This window comes from Nuphar pumila, chromosome 1 (assembly GCF_984573655.1).
Source record: "Nuphar pumila chromosome 1, dmNupPumi1.hap1.1, whole genome shotgun sequence".
Classification (NCBI taxonomy): Eukaryota; Viridiplantae; Streptophyta; class Magnoliopsida; order Nymphaeales; family Nymphaeaceae; genus Nuphar; species Nuphar pumila.
The window spans coordinates 172,481,430-172,499,081 of NC_143249.1; the positions used below are offsets into that span (position 1 = coordinate 172,481,430).

The window sequence follows — 17,652 nt, forward strand, 5'->3', positions numbered from 1 at the left end:
TTCATCAACGGAAATTCTGTAAATTAACTGTTTGTGATTGTATCATAAGAGTAAACTAGTAGGTTATGATTTTCCTAATTGAAGAAATACTCTAATAGATGGTATCCCATCTCTAATCTAGAGTAAGATGTCTATTTCCTTCACCATATGCATGACGCTTATTCTTCTTCCATTCTCTTTATTTCTTTGATGGAGTCTGAGCCTTAGATCAGAGCAAGTCTTGTTAGATAGATCCCTTGTCTATTGTTAGTCATTTTTTCCTTTATCTAGACTGTTAAAACATCTTCTTAGTGTTTTTGTCGAAATCTCTTGATATTTCTTTCCTCTTCTTTCTTGTTCCTTTCTTGCCTCTGTTTGTTAAATTCAGCCTCAGCAATAACATATCTGGAACATCAGATCTGATTCTCTTCTTTCCTCTTGTCTCTCTTTTTATCTTTTCTTTTTCTCTTGATCCTTTGTTTCTTTGTTAAACTCAGACTCAGCAGTAACAGATCTGGGACATCAGATCTGATCATCTCCTTTCCTATTCCTTCTTATTGTCTTCTTTTTTTTTTCTTACTTTTTTATTAAACTCAGCCTCAGTGGTAACGGATCTGTGTCTAGAATCAAGGCTGTTGTCAGGCTTGTCAGCAATGTTGCTTTCTAAAATCTTCATGTTTGACTTCATTAGATCTTTGAGTTTCTGTGTGGTTTTGTCCTAGAGCTGACTCCCTATTACTGACATCGGCAAGCCTTGGCTGATGTGAGATTTATCTGATCTACATTTTGACAACAAACATGCCCCAATAGCGGTCAGTCCTGTCTCGAGATCAGACATTTTGATTGTCACAAAAAAAGAGGTGACCTCTCTCCCTTTGTTTGTCTCATTCAAACTTATGTTAGTATTTCTAGTTGCTGCCTATTTTCTATTTTCTTACTCTTTCTATACTTGATTGCTTTCGTCATTTATCCATGGTCAATTTCGCTATTCCAACCTATTAATTCCTTTCTTTCTCAGTTTTTCCTTGAAAATTAATATCATCTAATCATGAGATTGGAAAACGTTAATTTACTCCCTTCATTAAGAACTTAGATTTTATGAGTCACTTGGACATTTTCTATTGCATTTCCCTTGTGTTCACTGAAGAGAATAAGGTCAAGGAATGTTATGGAACATTGACTGCCTCATCTCTTGCTATTTTCCCCCCTAATATAAAGTATTGCATCCTATTTCATGCAAACACTTAGCATGGTGTTCCCTATCGACATGAGATGACACTGAATATGGCATCGACCACACCATGATACTTTATGGATACAGTCACACACACAACTCTGTGTCCCTAACTTCATCTATTTCCTTCTATAATCTCATCTGTTCATTTTATGTTTACTTGCATGGTTGTTCTTTTAAACTCTATCTTTTATTACATATCAATTTTCAACTTGGATTTACTGTTAATTTTTGAAGAGAAGATTAAATTTTATTAATAGAAAAAATCACAGTGAGAGGTGTCACTGTGAAAAAGAGAGGCAAGAAGCACTAAAAAACAAAATAAATACAAACAATAGAGGTTAATGAATTTAAGAATTGCCACCACATGTAAATCAATTCCCACTCTCTTTAGGCTTTTCCCATGGGCCTAGACTAGCATATCTGATGGATGTGACTTCCCGAGAACTCGTGTCTCAATCGAATCAAGTAGGGTTCAACAGATATATGAATGTTGAACAGACCACATCAAGTTTCGTGTTGATTCCTCGTTTGAACTTTATATACAAGAAGATGCCAATGAGAATCCTCTTTTTGAGGCATAATTGAGTCAGAATTTGTCTGATGATGTCATCCAAGCAAAGTTGAACTCCTGTGGGTTCAGATGAGGCTCACTTAATGATTTCTTTGGAAACGTTGCATTAATATCAGCAGGAAGAAGAGGAAAACATGGAATAGATTCAACCTCCCCCTCAATTAACTCTCCCTCACCAAGAAAATAAGGTCTTCTCTTGGAAACAGATCACATCTATAGTGATATATCTTTTCTTATTGACTGGGTCATAACACTTGTACCGTTTTTAGTTAGGAGCATACCTTAGGAAACTACATTTAATTGTTCTTGGGTCAAATTGGTCCCTGAATTGGGGAAAGATGTAAACATAAAATGTACAACCAAATAACTTAGGGACAACATGAAATTTTTTGACTTTAGGTCAAAGATGATGTGTAAAGCCCCAAAATCCCGAACTTGTAACTTTTTAGGAAAAATTTGAAAGCTTTGTAATCAATCATTTTTCAAAGTTTAAAATGGCACTTGAGCAGAAAATTGTGTTTGAACTAACAAGTCAACAAACCTTGGGTGCATTACAGGCGAACTTTCCTTTATACAATAGATTTGCTTCACCGTATAAGCATTGAAACCATGCAGATTCAAAAAAAGGGTTTTAATAATTAAAGTTTATATAAAAGAGGGATTTTCAAAAGAAAACCCTTTATGTAAAATTACAAAACGTGCTCAGGAACAAAACGTCAGAAAAAAGTAGGATCTTAATATCATCACGTCATCGCACCATCGCCTACCGTACTGACCTAATCATCACATGTACCCCATAAAATGGGTCAAACTTATAAAAATCTGGTAGGTGCATAGATATCAAAATTTAGAATAAGGCTAACATATGTGTTATTCTTCTCGTGATGTACAATTTAGAATAAGTAAAATGAGCATGATAATCTTGTTTCGATATTAGCTGTCCTGAGGGTACGCACAGTAGAAACGTAGAAACAACTGAGACTGCTCGAGGGTTTATTATTCTATGTATTTTGATACTCCAGACAACTAGCTTAGTCCGCTCCTAAGAGAACGGCCAATGACCGAAAACGATTTTTTCAAAGACATACATGGCAAGGGATGCATCCAAACTTCTGCAAAAGTCCATGAGATCTACCACCTAGGATAATTTTTGGTAGCCCCGTCCCCTAACTTCGATGACCAGGGACACTGAGTCAATTGTCACTCAAGGAGCGTAGTTGTTAACAACCCGTCCATCAGAGTTTTTGTATCATCCCATCCTCTCCCTTGACGGAACCAAATAGATAAATGAGTATGTCATGTTCTATTTTTAACTGACGACCCATTCTATACGCTCTGGTCTTTCAAACCAAATCGAGCATCTTGCCTGTGAAGGTGAATCATCACCATTTATATGATTTTCTTTTAATCATTGTGCATTTTTACGCTACGAGGTTACCATAAACCTCTCATTCAATCATCATAGTACTAACATACCGTGCATGTCTGATAGTACTACTACGATGAAAGGGATATCAGTTTCTCAAAAAGACACCCCAACATCATTTAGAAATTTCCAAAGTCCCGTGCTTTAGGTTAGGAATATCTGAGTCATTTTAGATATCAAAACAAAGGACCAAACGTACGTACCACTTAGGGTTACGTAGTCGAAGCCTTTCCGTTACGCAGGTTTGAGAGAAAGACTCGGTTGCGAATACGCAAACACCAAATACTTGTTTTGCTTTTCGAGACAACGAATAATAAGAGCTTTGAAATCTCGCATGTGAAATCCTTTTAAAAATAAAGACTGTGCACATTGCATAATCTGAAGTAGGTAGGAGTATGCGTACCTTATAAAGTCATATATATATGTATATATAATGCATATATAGTAAAGTGTAAGCCTGTGCACATTGCAGCGCGACAACAAAGTAAATGATACAAATCAAGGCCCAATATGCAAAACCACATATCGAGATAAATAAATTGCGTAAGCGATGCATGATGTAGGAAACTATACATCAGCTAAATAAATTACGTAAGAAATGCACGATGTACCAAACTGTACATCGGCTAAATAAATTGCGTAAGCAGTGCATGATGTATGAGCTAAATAAATTGCGTAAGCAGTAGCCTGTGCACATAACAACGCATCGGCAAAGTAAATGACAATTTTAAATGGACAAGAATACACAAAACTGCATCATTGAGTTAAAAGCATATATATATATATAATACATATAAGTTAGAGGTATTCCGTCATTTGTCCTCGTATGCAACTTTCCCCTACCTCGGAGATGGTCAGATTCGTTGACGATTCCGACCGTAGGTTTTTAAGGGCTTGTGCCTTGGTAAGCGCGACACATCCGTTGTGCCGGCGTTGAGTGCTAAAAAGATTTTGTTGCGCTGCATAAAGGATAGTATTAAAATTGTAATGAAGTATGCGGAAAAATAAAGAATGCAAAGAGCATTCACAATGTCCAACAATGGACAAAATACAAAAGAGATAATAGCCGAGTCCACTATGGGACAATACACACAAGCTTCAAGAAAAGCACAAACTAAAATATAAAATCTCTTTATTGAGAGAGAGAGCACTAAAGCTTAACAAATACAAAGGGGTTCACCCCTATTTATACAAAAAGAATGGCCTCAAAAGAGGAGCCAAAAGGAGGGCCAAAAAGGGGGCTCCCATAGTGTCGTTGGGAGCCCCCAACGACTCTATGGTGGGGCCCATTTTTGGCATGTGTTGAATAAAATAAAAAGAAAAAAAGATGAAAAAATAAAGAAAGAAAAAACCTAATCTAATAAAATAGTTGTTTATTAAAACAACTATGTGAAAAGACATAAATACCCCTATTGGGTATTATATAAATATATAAATAAATAAATAAATAAATAAATATATATATATATATATATGTATGTATGGATACATATTTTAACGCCCCCCTCAAACTTTATGGGGGAGATGACCGAAAGTTTGCCAAGAAGAAACATGAACCGAGGAGCGGGAAGGGCTTTAGTAAAGAAGTCCGCCAACTGATATTCTGAAGTGATATATGGTAGAGTAATCGTTCCTCGTAGGTATTCATCATGAACATAATGGCAGTCCATCTCTATATGTTTGGTGCGCTCATAAAAGGTGTGATTGCTGACAATATAGATAGCACTTTTGTTGGCACAACATAGCTTTGAAGCTCCAGTAATGTCAACCCCATATCTTTGAGAAGGTTTCAAAGCCAAACAAGTTCCATTGTAGTAGTCGCCATAGCTCGATATTCAGTTTCAGTAGAAGATAGCGAGACTTTCTGTTGCTTCTTGCATCTCCAAGCAATTAAGGAGTCTCCTAAAAAGACACAAAATCCAGTAGTTGAGATTCTATCATTAGGGTTACCTGTCCAATCTGCATCAGTATAAGCAAGTAAATTTAACGAAGAAGATGAGGATAGAAATAACCCTTTAGTTATGGTGTTTTTGATGTATCAGATGACCCAGAGCACGACACTAATATGCACAGTTATAGAGGCATGTTGAAATTGGCTAGCAGAGTGAACAACATAAGCGATATCTGGTCTGGTGATAGTCAGATATGTGAGAGATCCAATGAGTTGTCTGTAGGGTGTGGGATCTTCTAAAAGAACCCTATCCTCCAACCTTAATTTTGCATTAATTATCTCTGGAGTCTACCTTTTTATCGTTTGAAATGCCAGATTTAGTACATATATTTGTAGCAAGCTTCATCTGTGATAAAATATATCTTCGGGGAGAATATGTAACTTCAATGCCAAAAAAATATCTAAGGAAGCCTAAATCAGACATGTCAAAGTTATTTTTTAACATATTTTTAACATTAACAATACTATTTTGATCATTTCATGTGATAATCATGTCATCAACATAAAGTAATAAGATAACAATACTAGTACCTGCACTTTTAACAAAGAGAGCAGTGCCAGTATAACAAGAATGAAATATCAATTTAATCATGATATCACTAAATTGATCATACCAAGCCTTGGGGGCTTGTTTAAGACCATATAAAACTTTTAAAAGTTTAAGGGTTTGACCTTGTCCAATATTAAGTCTGGGTGGTGGATCCATATATACTTCTTCATTTAGATTCCCATTTAGAAATGCATTTTTCACATCGAGTTGATATATAAGCCATTTTTTAGTTGATGCACCAACTATTAAAGTTCTAACTACAAGGGCGAATGTTTCCTTATAGTCATTTCCATATTCTTGCGAATATCCCTTAGCCAATAATCTGGCTTTATATCTTTCCAAGGATCCATCGCTTTTGGTTTTAACCTTAAAGACCTATCGGCATCCAATAAGTTTTTTATGTGGAGGGAGTTTGACTATTTCCCAAAGTATTAGCCTTTTTTAATGCATCTAATTCTATCTTCATTGCTTCAACCCAATGCGGTAGAGTTTTGACTTGATTATAATGAGCGGGTTCATAATATGAATGTAAGGTTATTAAACATGCCCGATAATTGGGTGCTAGGGACTCATAGATCACAAACCTATTAGGTGATATTGATTCTCTAGAAGATCGCCTAATGGGAGTTTGTTCTAAAGATTCGATAATTTGAGAGAATTTCTCTAAAGCACTAATAGGCCTTTCTTGATCTCTTCGGGTGTAAACATTAATATTTTCATTACTAATATCACCATTTTGTGGTGGTATATCAATATTGGATACATCACAAGTATCCTCTATACTTTCAAGATGATTCATAGAATCATTACATACATCATCCATAAGATCATGCAAAAACATATAGTCAATTTCATTTGCTTTATCGAGTTTTTAAATCCATTCTCATCTTCTAAGAAAGTCATGTCTTTCGAAACATAAAGTTTGTTATTTTTGAAATCAAAACACCTATAGCCTTTTTTTATTTTCCCCATAACCTAGAAAAAAGCATTCAATTGCTTTTGGTGACAATTTATCTCTCTTACGTAAGAGAACAAAGCATTTTCAACAAAAAATGCGAAGGCGATTGAAGTTGGGTGAAAATTTGAAGAGTTTTTCATAAGGAGAGGCATTTTTTAATTTAGAAGAAGACATTCTATTGATTAAATACGTTGCAGTCAAGATGGCTTCAGCTCAAAATTTTTTTGGAATATATTTAGAGACAAACAATGTTCTAGCAGTTTCAATAATATGCCTATGTTTTCTTTTCGCTAGTCTATTTTGTTGTGGGGTTGTAGGACACAATTTTTGATGACAAATTTCATTTTGTTTTAAATAATTTCAAAATTTGGTAGACAAATAGTCTCTACCGGAATCAGATCTAAGAATGGATATATTACTTTGAAATCAATTTTGTATTTTCATATGAAACTCTTTAAAGAAGGAAAACAATTCCGATTTATGACTAAGAAAATAGATCCCAAACATATCTGTGGCTTTGAGAATTTGTTGTAGAGCCATAGATATTTGGCCAAGTGTTTCTTTAAGGTCTCCACTCTTGCCTTCATCTTCTTTGTTGGTGGTAGATTCTTCAAGAGAAGCCACCTTAGGCTTAAATGTTCTATTTAGCTTTGGGCAAGCGGGTTTAATGTGGCCCAGCTCATGACAATGATGACATACAATCATCTTTCTTCCTCCACTATAGTTTCCTTGTTTTTCAAAATGTGGTGGTTTATAGGTTTTGACATTGTTGCCGGGTTTGAAAACGGCAAGCACTTCATCAATGTTCTTACTCATGCTAAGCCTAGTTTTCTCTTGTGTGATTTCGGCTATGACATCTTCTATTGGAGGAAAAATAGATCTATGGAGAAGTGATGACCTCACTTGCTCAAATTCGGGACATAGTCCAAACAAAAATTGGAACAATCGATCTTGTTTCATTTGTTTTTGTCTTAATTCAACATCTTCCGTAGCTACCCATTTTGGCTCTAAAAGAGTCAACTCATCCCATAGTGGGTTTAAAGCACTATAGTAATCTTGTATACTTGAATCACCTTGTTTCTTGGTTCTAATTTTTTCTTGTAAAAAGTACGCTCTTGCAAGGTCTTTTTTGGTATACATACCTTTCATAAAGAACCAAACCTCATTGACTCGGCGAAATTTAGCTATGTTAGTACATACTTTGAGTTCAACATTGTTTATGAACCAAGCAAGGATTTTGGCGTGATTGCTTTCCCAATCTTCAACTTTCTTTTGGTGGTCTTCAATGGCTTTGAGGCGAGCATCTCCCTCAAGAGCCTTTTCTTGGCCTCCTTCAATCTTGATGAGCTCCAATTGAGGTTCCAGAATAGAACCCATAACATAACCCCAAAGTTTCTTACCTTTGAGGTTGTTCTCCATTGCCGATGCCCACATCATGCAGTTCTTTCCATTAAGCTTGAAAGATAGGTCAATTTTGGATTCCATGATGTCATCAAAAGTGTGTGAAAGATAGAGACAATATATGTGAAAATGAATATCACGCTTCTTCCTCTAAGAACCAAATGGCTCTGATACCATGTAATGAAGTATGCGGAAAAATAAAGGATGCAAAGAGCATTCACAATGTCCAACAATGGACAAAATACAAAAGAGATAATAGCCGAGTCCACTATGGGACAATACACACAAGCTTTAAGAAAAGCACAAACTAAAATATAAAATCTCTTTATTGAGAGAGAGAGCACTAAAGCTTAACAAATACAAAGGGGTTCACCCCTATTTATACAAAAAGAATGGCCTCAAAAGAGGAGCCAAAAGGAGGGCCAAAAAGGGGGCTCCCATAGTGTCGTTGGAAGCCCCCAACGACTCTATGGTGGGGCCCCTTTTTGGCATGTGTTGAATAAGATAAAAAAAAAGATGAAAAAATAAAGAAAGAAAAAAACCTAATCTAATAAAATAGTTGTTTATTAAAACAACTATGTGAAAAGACATAAATACCCCTATCGGGTATTAAATATATATATATATATATATATTTATAAAAATATATATATATATATAGTTATATATATATATATTTATAAATATATATATATATATATATATTTATAAATAAATTTATATATATATATATATATATATGTATGGATACATATTTTAACAAAAACCTTATGGTGATGATGATTGTATCACAAGGGTCAAACACGAACCCAGTTTGAGCCGGGCTCGGTACAAGAGGTGGGGGTAAAGCATGACTGAGCCAGGCTCAGTTTGCTAATTGAGCTAGCTCGGTCTTAAAGCAGAGACCGAGCTGAGCTCGGTTCTAGTCGAGCTTAGTTCACCTGGCTACGCCACCAACGGGAGGGGGTGGGCTCGGTGGTCAGGCTGAGCCCGACCTGGTCCCAATCTTGCGACAACAAGGGGGGTGAGGGCTGATAGGGGGATACAAGGGAGCGGCAGGGTCCGGACACGACAGTGCTCTCACCCTCTCTGGCACTCTCGATTAGGGTTGCATTCCCAAACAACCCGACTCGTTGACAGTGCCTCATGATGCGATAGTGGAGTCGACACCCCCTATCGATTGTCTTAGAATAGTCGCAGCCTACGACTGTTGCTGAAAAAGGAGAAGAAAGAGGGTGCTGCAGGGGTTGGCCCTGTCGGGGCTCAGCTCGGCTGAGAGGGGAGCACAAATGGGTGCGGCAGGGGCTGGCCTATCGGGGCTTAGCTCGACTGAAAGGGGAGCACAATGGGGTGCGGCAGGGGAGTCGACTGTCCTGGTAAGGTAGTAGCAACAGCCTACGACTGTTGTTGAGAAAAAAGGGGGAAAGGGTGCTCGACACCCTCCCTTTAGGTGAGCTAGAGCCACCCTCTCAAGTGGCTCTGGCCTGCCTGTCGTAAAAGTAGAAGAGAAGGAGAGGGAAGAGAGGGAGCAACAGTCGTTCGACTGCTGCTACCTTCGGGGAAACAAAGGAAGAAGAGCGCAGGCTTGCTTTGAGCACTCTAATTTCTTCAAAGTAACAACACCGGGGTTACGACTTGGCCACTTAAGGCCATGAACGCATACTCCAATTCTGAAACACAATAGGACCGAAATCCTGTGATGTTATCCCATGCTAATGTATGCAGAGCGTAGGCTTGCTTCTGTGCCGGCACCACCGAGAGAAAGAGGGGTAGGAGGGTGGCGCCCTTCTGCCGACAACAAAAATGGGGGAGAGAGGGGGCAGCGTACCTGGGGGGGGGGGGAGATCGGGGTTCGAGCAGGGGAGAGTCAGGACAGGGGAGGGGCTCGGGTGGCTTCTGCGTGAAATAGGCGAGAGTCCTCGCTGTTTTATAAAAAGGAAAACCCCCATGTGGGGGGTTTAAATAAAAACACGGGGGGGGGGGGCAGATCCGGGTTGGGTCCGGTCGGATCCAACCTGAATCCAAAACATCTTTTTTTTTAGGAAAACCACTAGTTTTACATGATGAGAGGAGATTTTCCCTAGAGAATATTGCTAGGCATCCTATTAGTGAGATACACTGCAGTAAAAAAAACCTCACTCTAATAACTCTTGGAAGCATTCTTTCCTATCAACAGGGTTCGAGCAACCTCAAGCAAATGCCTATGTTTCTTTTAGTTACCCAATTTGGTTGAGTATTGGGACAAGTAGATTGATGCTCAATCACATGTTGATTAAGATACTTTCTCAGGTGGTGTCATATGAATTCACTTCGATTATCTGAGCATAGTACCTTAATAAATGCATGGTAATGAATAGCCACCCATTTGTGCACGATAGGAAAGATAGATGCAGCCTCATTTTTGGAAAAACTAAAGCATTGTAAGGTATCCGGAAAAATTAGCTAACATGCACATTGATAAAACATTGTAAGGTTCAACCCTTTTGCCATGCCCAACATTTCCATCATATATGGTATCCAATACAGCTTTACAATGTAAGGATGTAAGTACACATTATAGCTCAAGGCGTCTATCAATGTTCATGTTAGCTAATTTTCAGAATTTCCTATATCTATCAGAATGATCCTTTTCTCTTTTTTGTTGGTTTTCTTTTTCTCAAATTTAATCACTTTTTTTTTAAATGTATCACATTTTCATTTTTTTTTGAAAACCAAAAGTTTCAATTGTCATGATAAATTGAAAAAAAAATGAAGATACAACAATAACATCATGACGTTGTCATGATACTTTTGAGAATCTCTTTTTTCATAAAAATTCCATTTTCAATTTATTTTTATTTAGAAAACCCTCAATAAAAGCTTCCCATTTTCCATGAACCTTAAAAAACTTGCGGCTTCTCGCTTCCACTTCCTGTCTTGGTGGTTCTTGCTTCTGCTTTCTTATTTTGCAACTACGGTCTAGATCTTTGGATATGCCTTTTCTGCTTGTATTATAACAATGTTATCATGACGAGTTATGATTCAGATGTACTTAGCTCTTTACTTGGTTCCTAAATATATGATTCTTTTTTTACACCAATTTTAATTTTTATGGTTGCTTCATAAGATTTTAATTCTCTTTTACTGTTGCTAGGTTCGTATTTCTGAAAACAGCATGCAACCTGTTCCCTTTGGAGTAGGTATGGCATCTGATCCCATGTCTTTGCGAAGAGGTGGAAAGAAGCTTCCCATGGAAGATGTAAGCTATTGTGAATGGCCTCTACCTGGGGTTGAGAAGGTATGCTTATGCCATATTAGATATTTTCTTCATGTTCTGCCTATATACTTACTATATTTTTAAGCAATGCAGTTTGGACTTTTTGGTATCTTTGATGGGCACGGGGGATCAGGAGCAAGCAAAGCTGCAAGCCAGTTAGATCTTTCTTTTCCAGCTCTGATTTGTGCTTTTTATTGTGCTATAAATACCATAATATGCAACTCTGGTTCTCTTCCATTGGCGAATCTTTTAAAGATTATAGACATTGGACTAGTGAGTTAGACTTGGATTGGTTGACTAACTAGAGTCCAGTTGATTTAATACCTAGTAGGGAACTCTTGCTTTATAATCCAGTTCTGACAACCTAAATATTGTATCAAGTGTGGACCTGACCATTGCACTAGATCTGGTATCTACCCCATTTCTCCTTAACTTACTAACACAGATTCTTGACTTTTCTTAATACTAAACTTGGCGTAACTTTTTTTTTACTTCCAATAATCTTAATACAAAGCCTGAGTTATCAAACTTTTACTGGTTTAATGGCTTCTTTGTCCTTTATTCATCCTTTTGTTCACAGCTTATCCCAAGTAAGTTGGCCGTTATTATTTCCTTCCATGGAAAAAACAAATTATTCATTTTACTCAAGGATACAACCTTATTTGTCATCTTGATGTGCTTGATCATCAGTTGTGCAGAATTACTGTTGCCTCTAAACAACTTGCTGTCGTTGAGCATGCTGTGCATCTGTGCTTGATTCGGATATAGTAGCTATAGTTCTTAATGACCTAGAGTTCCACAAAGTTGTAGTATACATCATGTTGAAGGAATCTTTGCCCATATTTGATGTTTCATATCCTATTCTTCTTCATTAGAAGCTATGTTTCTTAGACCATCAGATAAGACCAATTATAATGGAGAACCCTGTGAGGTGCTGAATGTGTCTAATTGGTAAGTACACTCATAGAAGATGTCATAATAATACAGGCAAACATTGTGGTAGAAGCTTCAGCCAAGTTAATGGTGGTTTTATCAAATTTTTTTGTGGGCATGGCTTTTGCCTACCCAAATGTCAGCATATATGATGTTCACATTTCCCACATTGCAGAATTTGTGGGCATGTTATAAAAAACTATTGACATTATCTGAATAAGAATGACAAACACTTTTATATTGATTGGAGGATTTGTGCCACATGCTAGAATAGATATTGTTGTAAGAAGATGAGATCCTTCAAGAATGTTTGCTAGATCACCAATAAGAGCTCGAACCAAAGTATCAAAATGAACACTCACAAGAACCAAGAAAGGTTCATACACAAATACCCAAAAAGGGGTATTCAACAACAAGAGAAAAAATAATAAATCTTATTGATGGTGATCCACAAAATAAATACATTGTATGAGAGGGGGCAATGCCCCGTATTTATATACAATAGAGGAGCAAGAGGAGAGAGTCGTTGGGAGCCCAATAACTCTTTGTATTTTGACATAGTCAAATGTTGACTAGTCAAAATACACTAAAAAGAAACTAAAAAATAAAGGGAAAAAGACATACACTAACTAAACTAAAAGGAAAGAGATAAAAGTTCGTAGTTAACCTAGGTTATGATACATTATTTGACACTCTCCCTCAAACTTACGGTTGGACAACCCAAAGTTTGTCCAGGAGAAAGTGAATTCTAGGAGCTGCGAGAGATTTGGTAAAGAAATCTTCCAGTTGATATTCTGAAGAAACATATGGAAGATCATTAGTGCAGTGTAGGAATTCCTCTCGTAAATAGTAACAATCCATCTCAATTTACTTGGTCTGTTCGTGGAATGTCCGATTGTTGGCAATATAATTAGAACTTTTGTTGTCACATCATAGTCGTGATGCTCCTGTACTCTGAACACTCATGTCATGAAGCAATCTCCTTAGCCATACTACTTCTATAGTAGTAGCCATGGCTCTGTACTCGACTTCAGTTGATGAGAGAGAGACTTTATGTTGCTTCTTGCACCTTCAAGAAATCAATGATTCACCTAAAAATACATAGAAACTAGTAGTTGAGTGTCAATTGTTTGGATTTCCTCCTCAATCCGCATAAGTATAAGCAATTAAATCTAGAGAGAAAGAAACAGACAAGAAAATTCCTCGAAAAATAAAAGTTTTAATATATCTAATAATACGTAAAATAGCTCCCATATGAACCGTGGTAGGAGCATGCTGAAATTGGCTTATTGTGTGAACGACATGCGCAATGTCAGGTCTTGTAATGAAGAGATAAGATAGTGCCCCAACAAGTTGTCTATAAGGTGTTGGATTTTCAAGTGATTCTTCATCATCAATCTTCATTTTGACATTTATAACTTCGGGAGTGTCAACCCTTTTGTCATATGAGATACCAGACCTGTCAACAATATCTAGATCTAACTTAGATTGAGTCAACAAATAGACTCTAGAAAAATAAGCAACTTCTATACCAAGAAATTTAAAAAAAAAACCAAATCACTCATTTTCAAAGTGTATTTTGAGAAATCTTTTAATGTTTTCAATTCTCTGTTTATCACTTCCGGTGATGATCATGTCGTCTACATAGAGGAGAAGGATAATAATACCTGCATCAGAAATCTTAACAAACAAAGCTGTGTCAGTAAGACAAGATTGAAAACCAAAATCAAGCATAACTTGACTAAATTTATCATACCAAGTTTTTTGGGCTTGTTTAAGGCCATACAGAGCCTTATTTAAACTAAGAGCCTTTTCTTTAGGAATATCAATGCCAGGTGACAGTTCTATATAAACTTCTTCGACTAAGCTACCATTGATAAATGCATTTTTGACATCCATTTGATATATAAGTCATTTCTTTACAGAGGCAAGGGCTACTATGGTCCTAACTGTAGTCATTCTAGCAACTGGTGCAAAAGTTTCTTCATAGTCTATTCCATACTCTTGGGAATAACCCTTGACAACTAATCTGGCCTTATACCTTTCAAGAGTTCCGTCCTTCTTGGTTTTAACTTTATACACCCATCGACAACCTATAAGCTTTTTGCCTGGTAGAATATCCTAAATAGTCCAGGTATTCGCCTTTTTTAAGGCATTTAATTCTGCTGTCATTGCTTTTACCCATTCAGAATATTCCTTTGTTGTACCATAGTTAGAAAGTTCTATGTAGGAATATATTAATGCAATGTAGGCTTGATACTTAGGTGAAAAAGACTTATAGAACACAAATTTTCCAGGGACTTTTAACACTCTAGATGACCATGTTTGTATTTTTTTGTGTTCTTCATTTATAGTATATTTTTCGAGAGCACATGGATGTTCTAAATTACCCCACCTAGAGTATTGAATACAATCTTGATTATTATGAAATGATTTTGCATGTATCATATCATTTTTATCTTCTTGGTTTTCATCAATCTCACACTCATCAATCTTTTAAACTAAATCCAATAAAAAAATACTCATTTATTTTCTTAGTATTCTCACTTTCAAAAAAACTTTTCTTTTTAAAAAATGATACATTTCTTGACACATATACCTTTTTATTTTTAAAGTCAAAACATCTGTAGCCTTTTTTATAATTTGTATATCTTAAAAAAATACAAGGAATAGTATGAGGAGAGAGTTTGTCATTTTTGTCAGGAAAAACAAAACACTTGCATCTAAAACCCTTAACCTAGAGTAATATGGAATTTGTTTGAAAAGTTTTTCAATAAGAGATATATTTTTTAAAGAAGATGATGGCATTCTGTTAACAAGATAAACTGCAGTTAGAGTGGCTTTAGCCCAAAAAACTTTAGGCACTTGATGTGTAATATGTAAAGTTTTTGTTGTCTCTATAATATGCCTATGCTTTCTTTGAGCTAAACCATTTTGTTGAGGGGTATAGGGACATGATCTTTGATGTGTGATACCGTGTAGATTTAAATAATCTTTAAATTCTTTTGATAAAAACTCTCCCCCTGAATCAGTGCAAAAGATGAAAATATCATTTTTAAATTGATTTTTAACTAGATTATAAAATATTTGAAAGTGTGAGAAAACTTTAGTCTTATGTTTAAGAAAATAAATCCATGTCTTGTAAATTCATCTATAAAAATTACATAATACACAAAGCCGCCTTTTGATATAACAGGTGCGAGTCCCCACACATTCGAATGTATTAACTTAAGTGGTCGAGACCAGAGTTACCGGAAGCGCCTAGGGTAACGGGGAAGCGCGCTTCCCCGATACACGCTTCCAAAATGCGTGGGGGAAGAGTCTCCCTTTTTTGGGAAGCGCGCTTCCCTTTTATGGGAAGCACGCTTTCCTTTTATGGGAAGCGCGCTTCCCCCCCGCTTCCCCATTTTTTCGCTTCCTCCTCGCTTCCGGTTCGCTTCCTAGGTCGCTTCCGAGACGGTTCATAATTTTCTTCTAAGTGGTCCCACGCTTCCCCGCTTCCTACATTTTTTAAAGTGCCTCACTTCTCGCTCCTGCTTCCCGTATCGCTTCCCGCTTCCTCAACTGGCAACTCTGGTCGAGACGAAACAAAGGTTCTTTCTTGAAAATGTAATCTTTTCATTTTACCAAGAATACAATTTTCACATGTAAAGTTTTAAAAATTATAAAAATTTTCTATCTTTGAAAAAAACTGGATCTTGGATACACTAGGATGGCCAATTCTCTTATGCCATAGATCCAAATCTACTTTTTGAACATTACAACACAATGTATTCTTGGGTATTTCCAAAAAATTCATGTAGTATACTTCTCCTTCTCTATGGCCTCCCCCAATAAGCTTTTTTGACTGACGATCCTGCACTCGACAACCATGAGAGGAGAAAAAAATATTACATCCATGGTCAGATAATTGAGAAACATATAAAATATTTAAGTTAAGTTTAAGAATATATCTAATTTGTGGAATACAAAATCTTTTTGAGTTTTGAGAGGTATTTTCAAAATTTTCTACTCCTTTAATCTCAAGAGATGTTCCATCAGTGGTGAAAACGTTTGACCCACTTGAATTATGGCATTCAGATAACATATCAATATTTGGTATCATATGAAAAGAGGCATCTGAGTCAAGAAGCCAAAGAGATTTACCAGGATCGTAGATTCCGAAGGAAGAGACTGCGACTCTAGTGGATGAAGATGCTCCTTTGAGTAGAGGTTCAAATGTCTCCACTAATTGAGTTAAGGACATGTTTCCAATGGATGGTTCACTTGATTCTTGTGGAGGTCCAACAGAGGCAACCTTTTTCTCATAGGGCTTTTTCAATTTTGGACAATATGTTTTTACATGTGTAGGTTCACGACAATAGTAACAAATGACTTTTTTTAACTCATTTCGTTGCTTTTCATCATTTGTCCTCCCATAGTGTGGAGGTTTGTAGGTACGAACATAGTTTTTCGATTTAGATACGGCTAGGACCGAGTCATTATCATATTTGGAGATTCTCTTTTTAATCCTATTTTCCTCCATACTTAATTCTTCTATCGTATCTTCTATCGAAAGAACTTTCCCTCGATGAAGAAGAACAAATTTGGTAGATTCAAACTCCGATCTCAATCCATTAATAAATTGGAAAAAATGTTCTACGTCTATTTGATTTTGACGGAGCTCTATGTCTTTCGAACAATGCCATTTTGGTTCAAGAAGAGCTAACTCTTCCCATAATTCGGACAAGCTATTCTAGTATTTATCTAATGCTTTTGTCCCCTTGAACCATATTTCATACTTTATCTTGTAAATTGCACATATGTGCAATATCTTTAAGAGAGTACATTATCTTAAGATAATCCCATGCATTGTTTGCATGTTCAAAATTTGCAAGACTTGAACACTTTTTGATATCGACACTACTAATGAGCCAAGGCATAATCTTGGCATGCCCCATTCTTCATTCCTTTCACTTTTTCTCGTAAGTGATAATTGCCTTATTTTTCTCCACCGCTGTAAGAGGTATTTTTTTCTCACCTTATACCTTTGTAAGGATTAGTTTGGGTTTCTAATCGGTCCCATCCACTAAACCCCACAACCCCTTTCCCCATATAAGGTGCTTCATAATTAAAAGCCATGTTACATAGTTAAAGTCATTGAGCTTAATGGGTTTAATGGTGACATTATCATTGTCATCCATTTTACAAGGTTTGAGAAAGAAAAGGAAAGAAAGAAGAATGGAGAAGGAGAAGAGAAGAAAGTGGAGATAACAAGTACTCTACCACCGATAAAGATCCCATACACTCCACCAAATAAGAACCACCAATCTTTTACACGATCACGATCTCATAAGTGCTTGAATAAGAATTGCAAAAGAGCTTCACCTCCTTTTCAATTTTAAATGACA

At 36.5% G+C, this 17,652-nt stretch overlaps 1 protein-coding gene across 1 annotated transcript in view; it reads left to right on the forward strand.

Annotated features, from left to right (window-relative positions):
• Window positions 1–17,652, forward strand: part of LOC149851289 (protein phosphatase 2C 70-like) — an 81,374-nt gene that overhangs the window by 21,006 nt on the left and 42,716 nt on the right. The window contains exons 6-7 of the mRNA XM_089999826.1: window positions 11,207–11,350; window positions 11,423–11,484. Of these exons, the coding sequence (XP_089855952.1) occupies window positions 11,207–11,350; window positions 11,423–11,484 (206 nt within the window). The remainder of the gene's footprint in view (window positions 1–11,206; window positions 11,351–11,422; window positions 11,485–17,652) is intronic.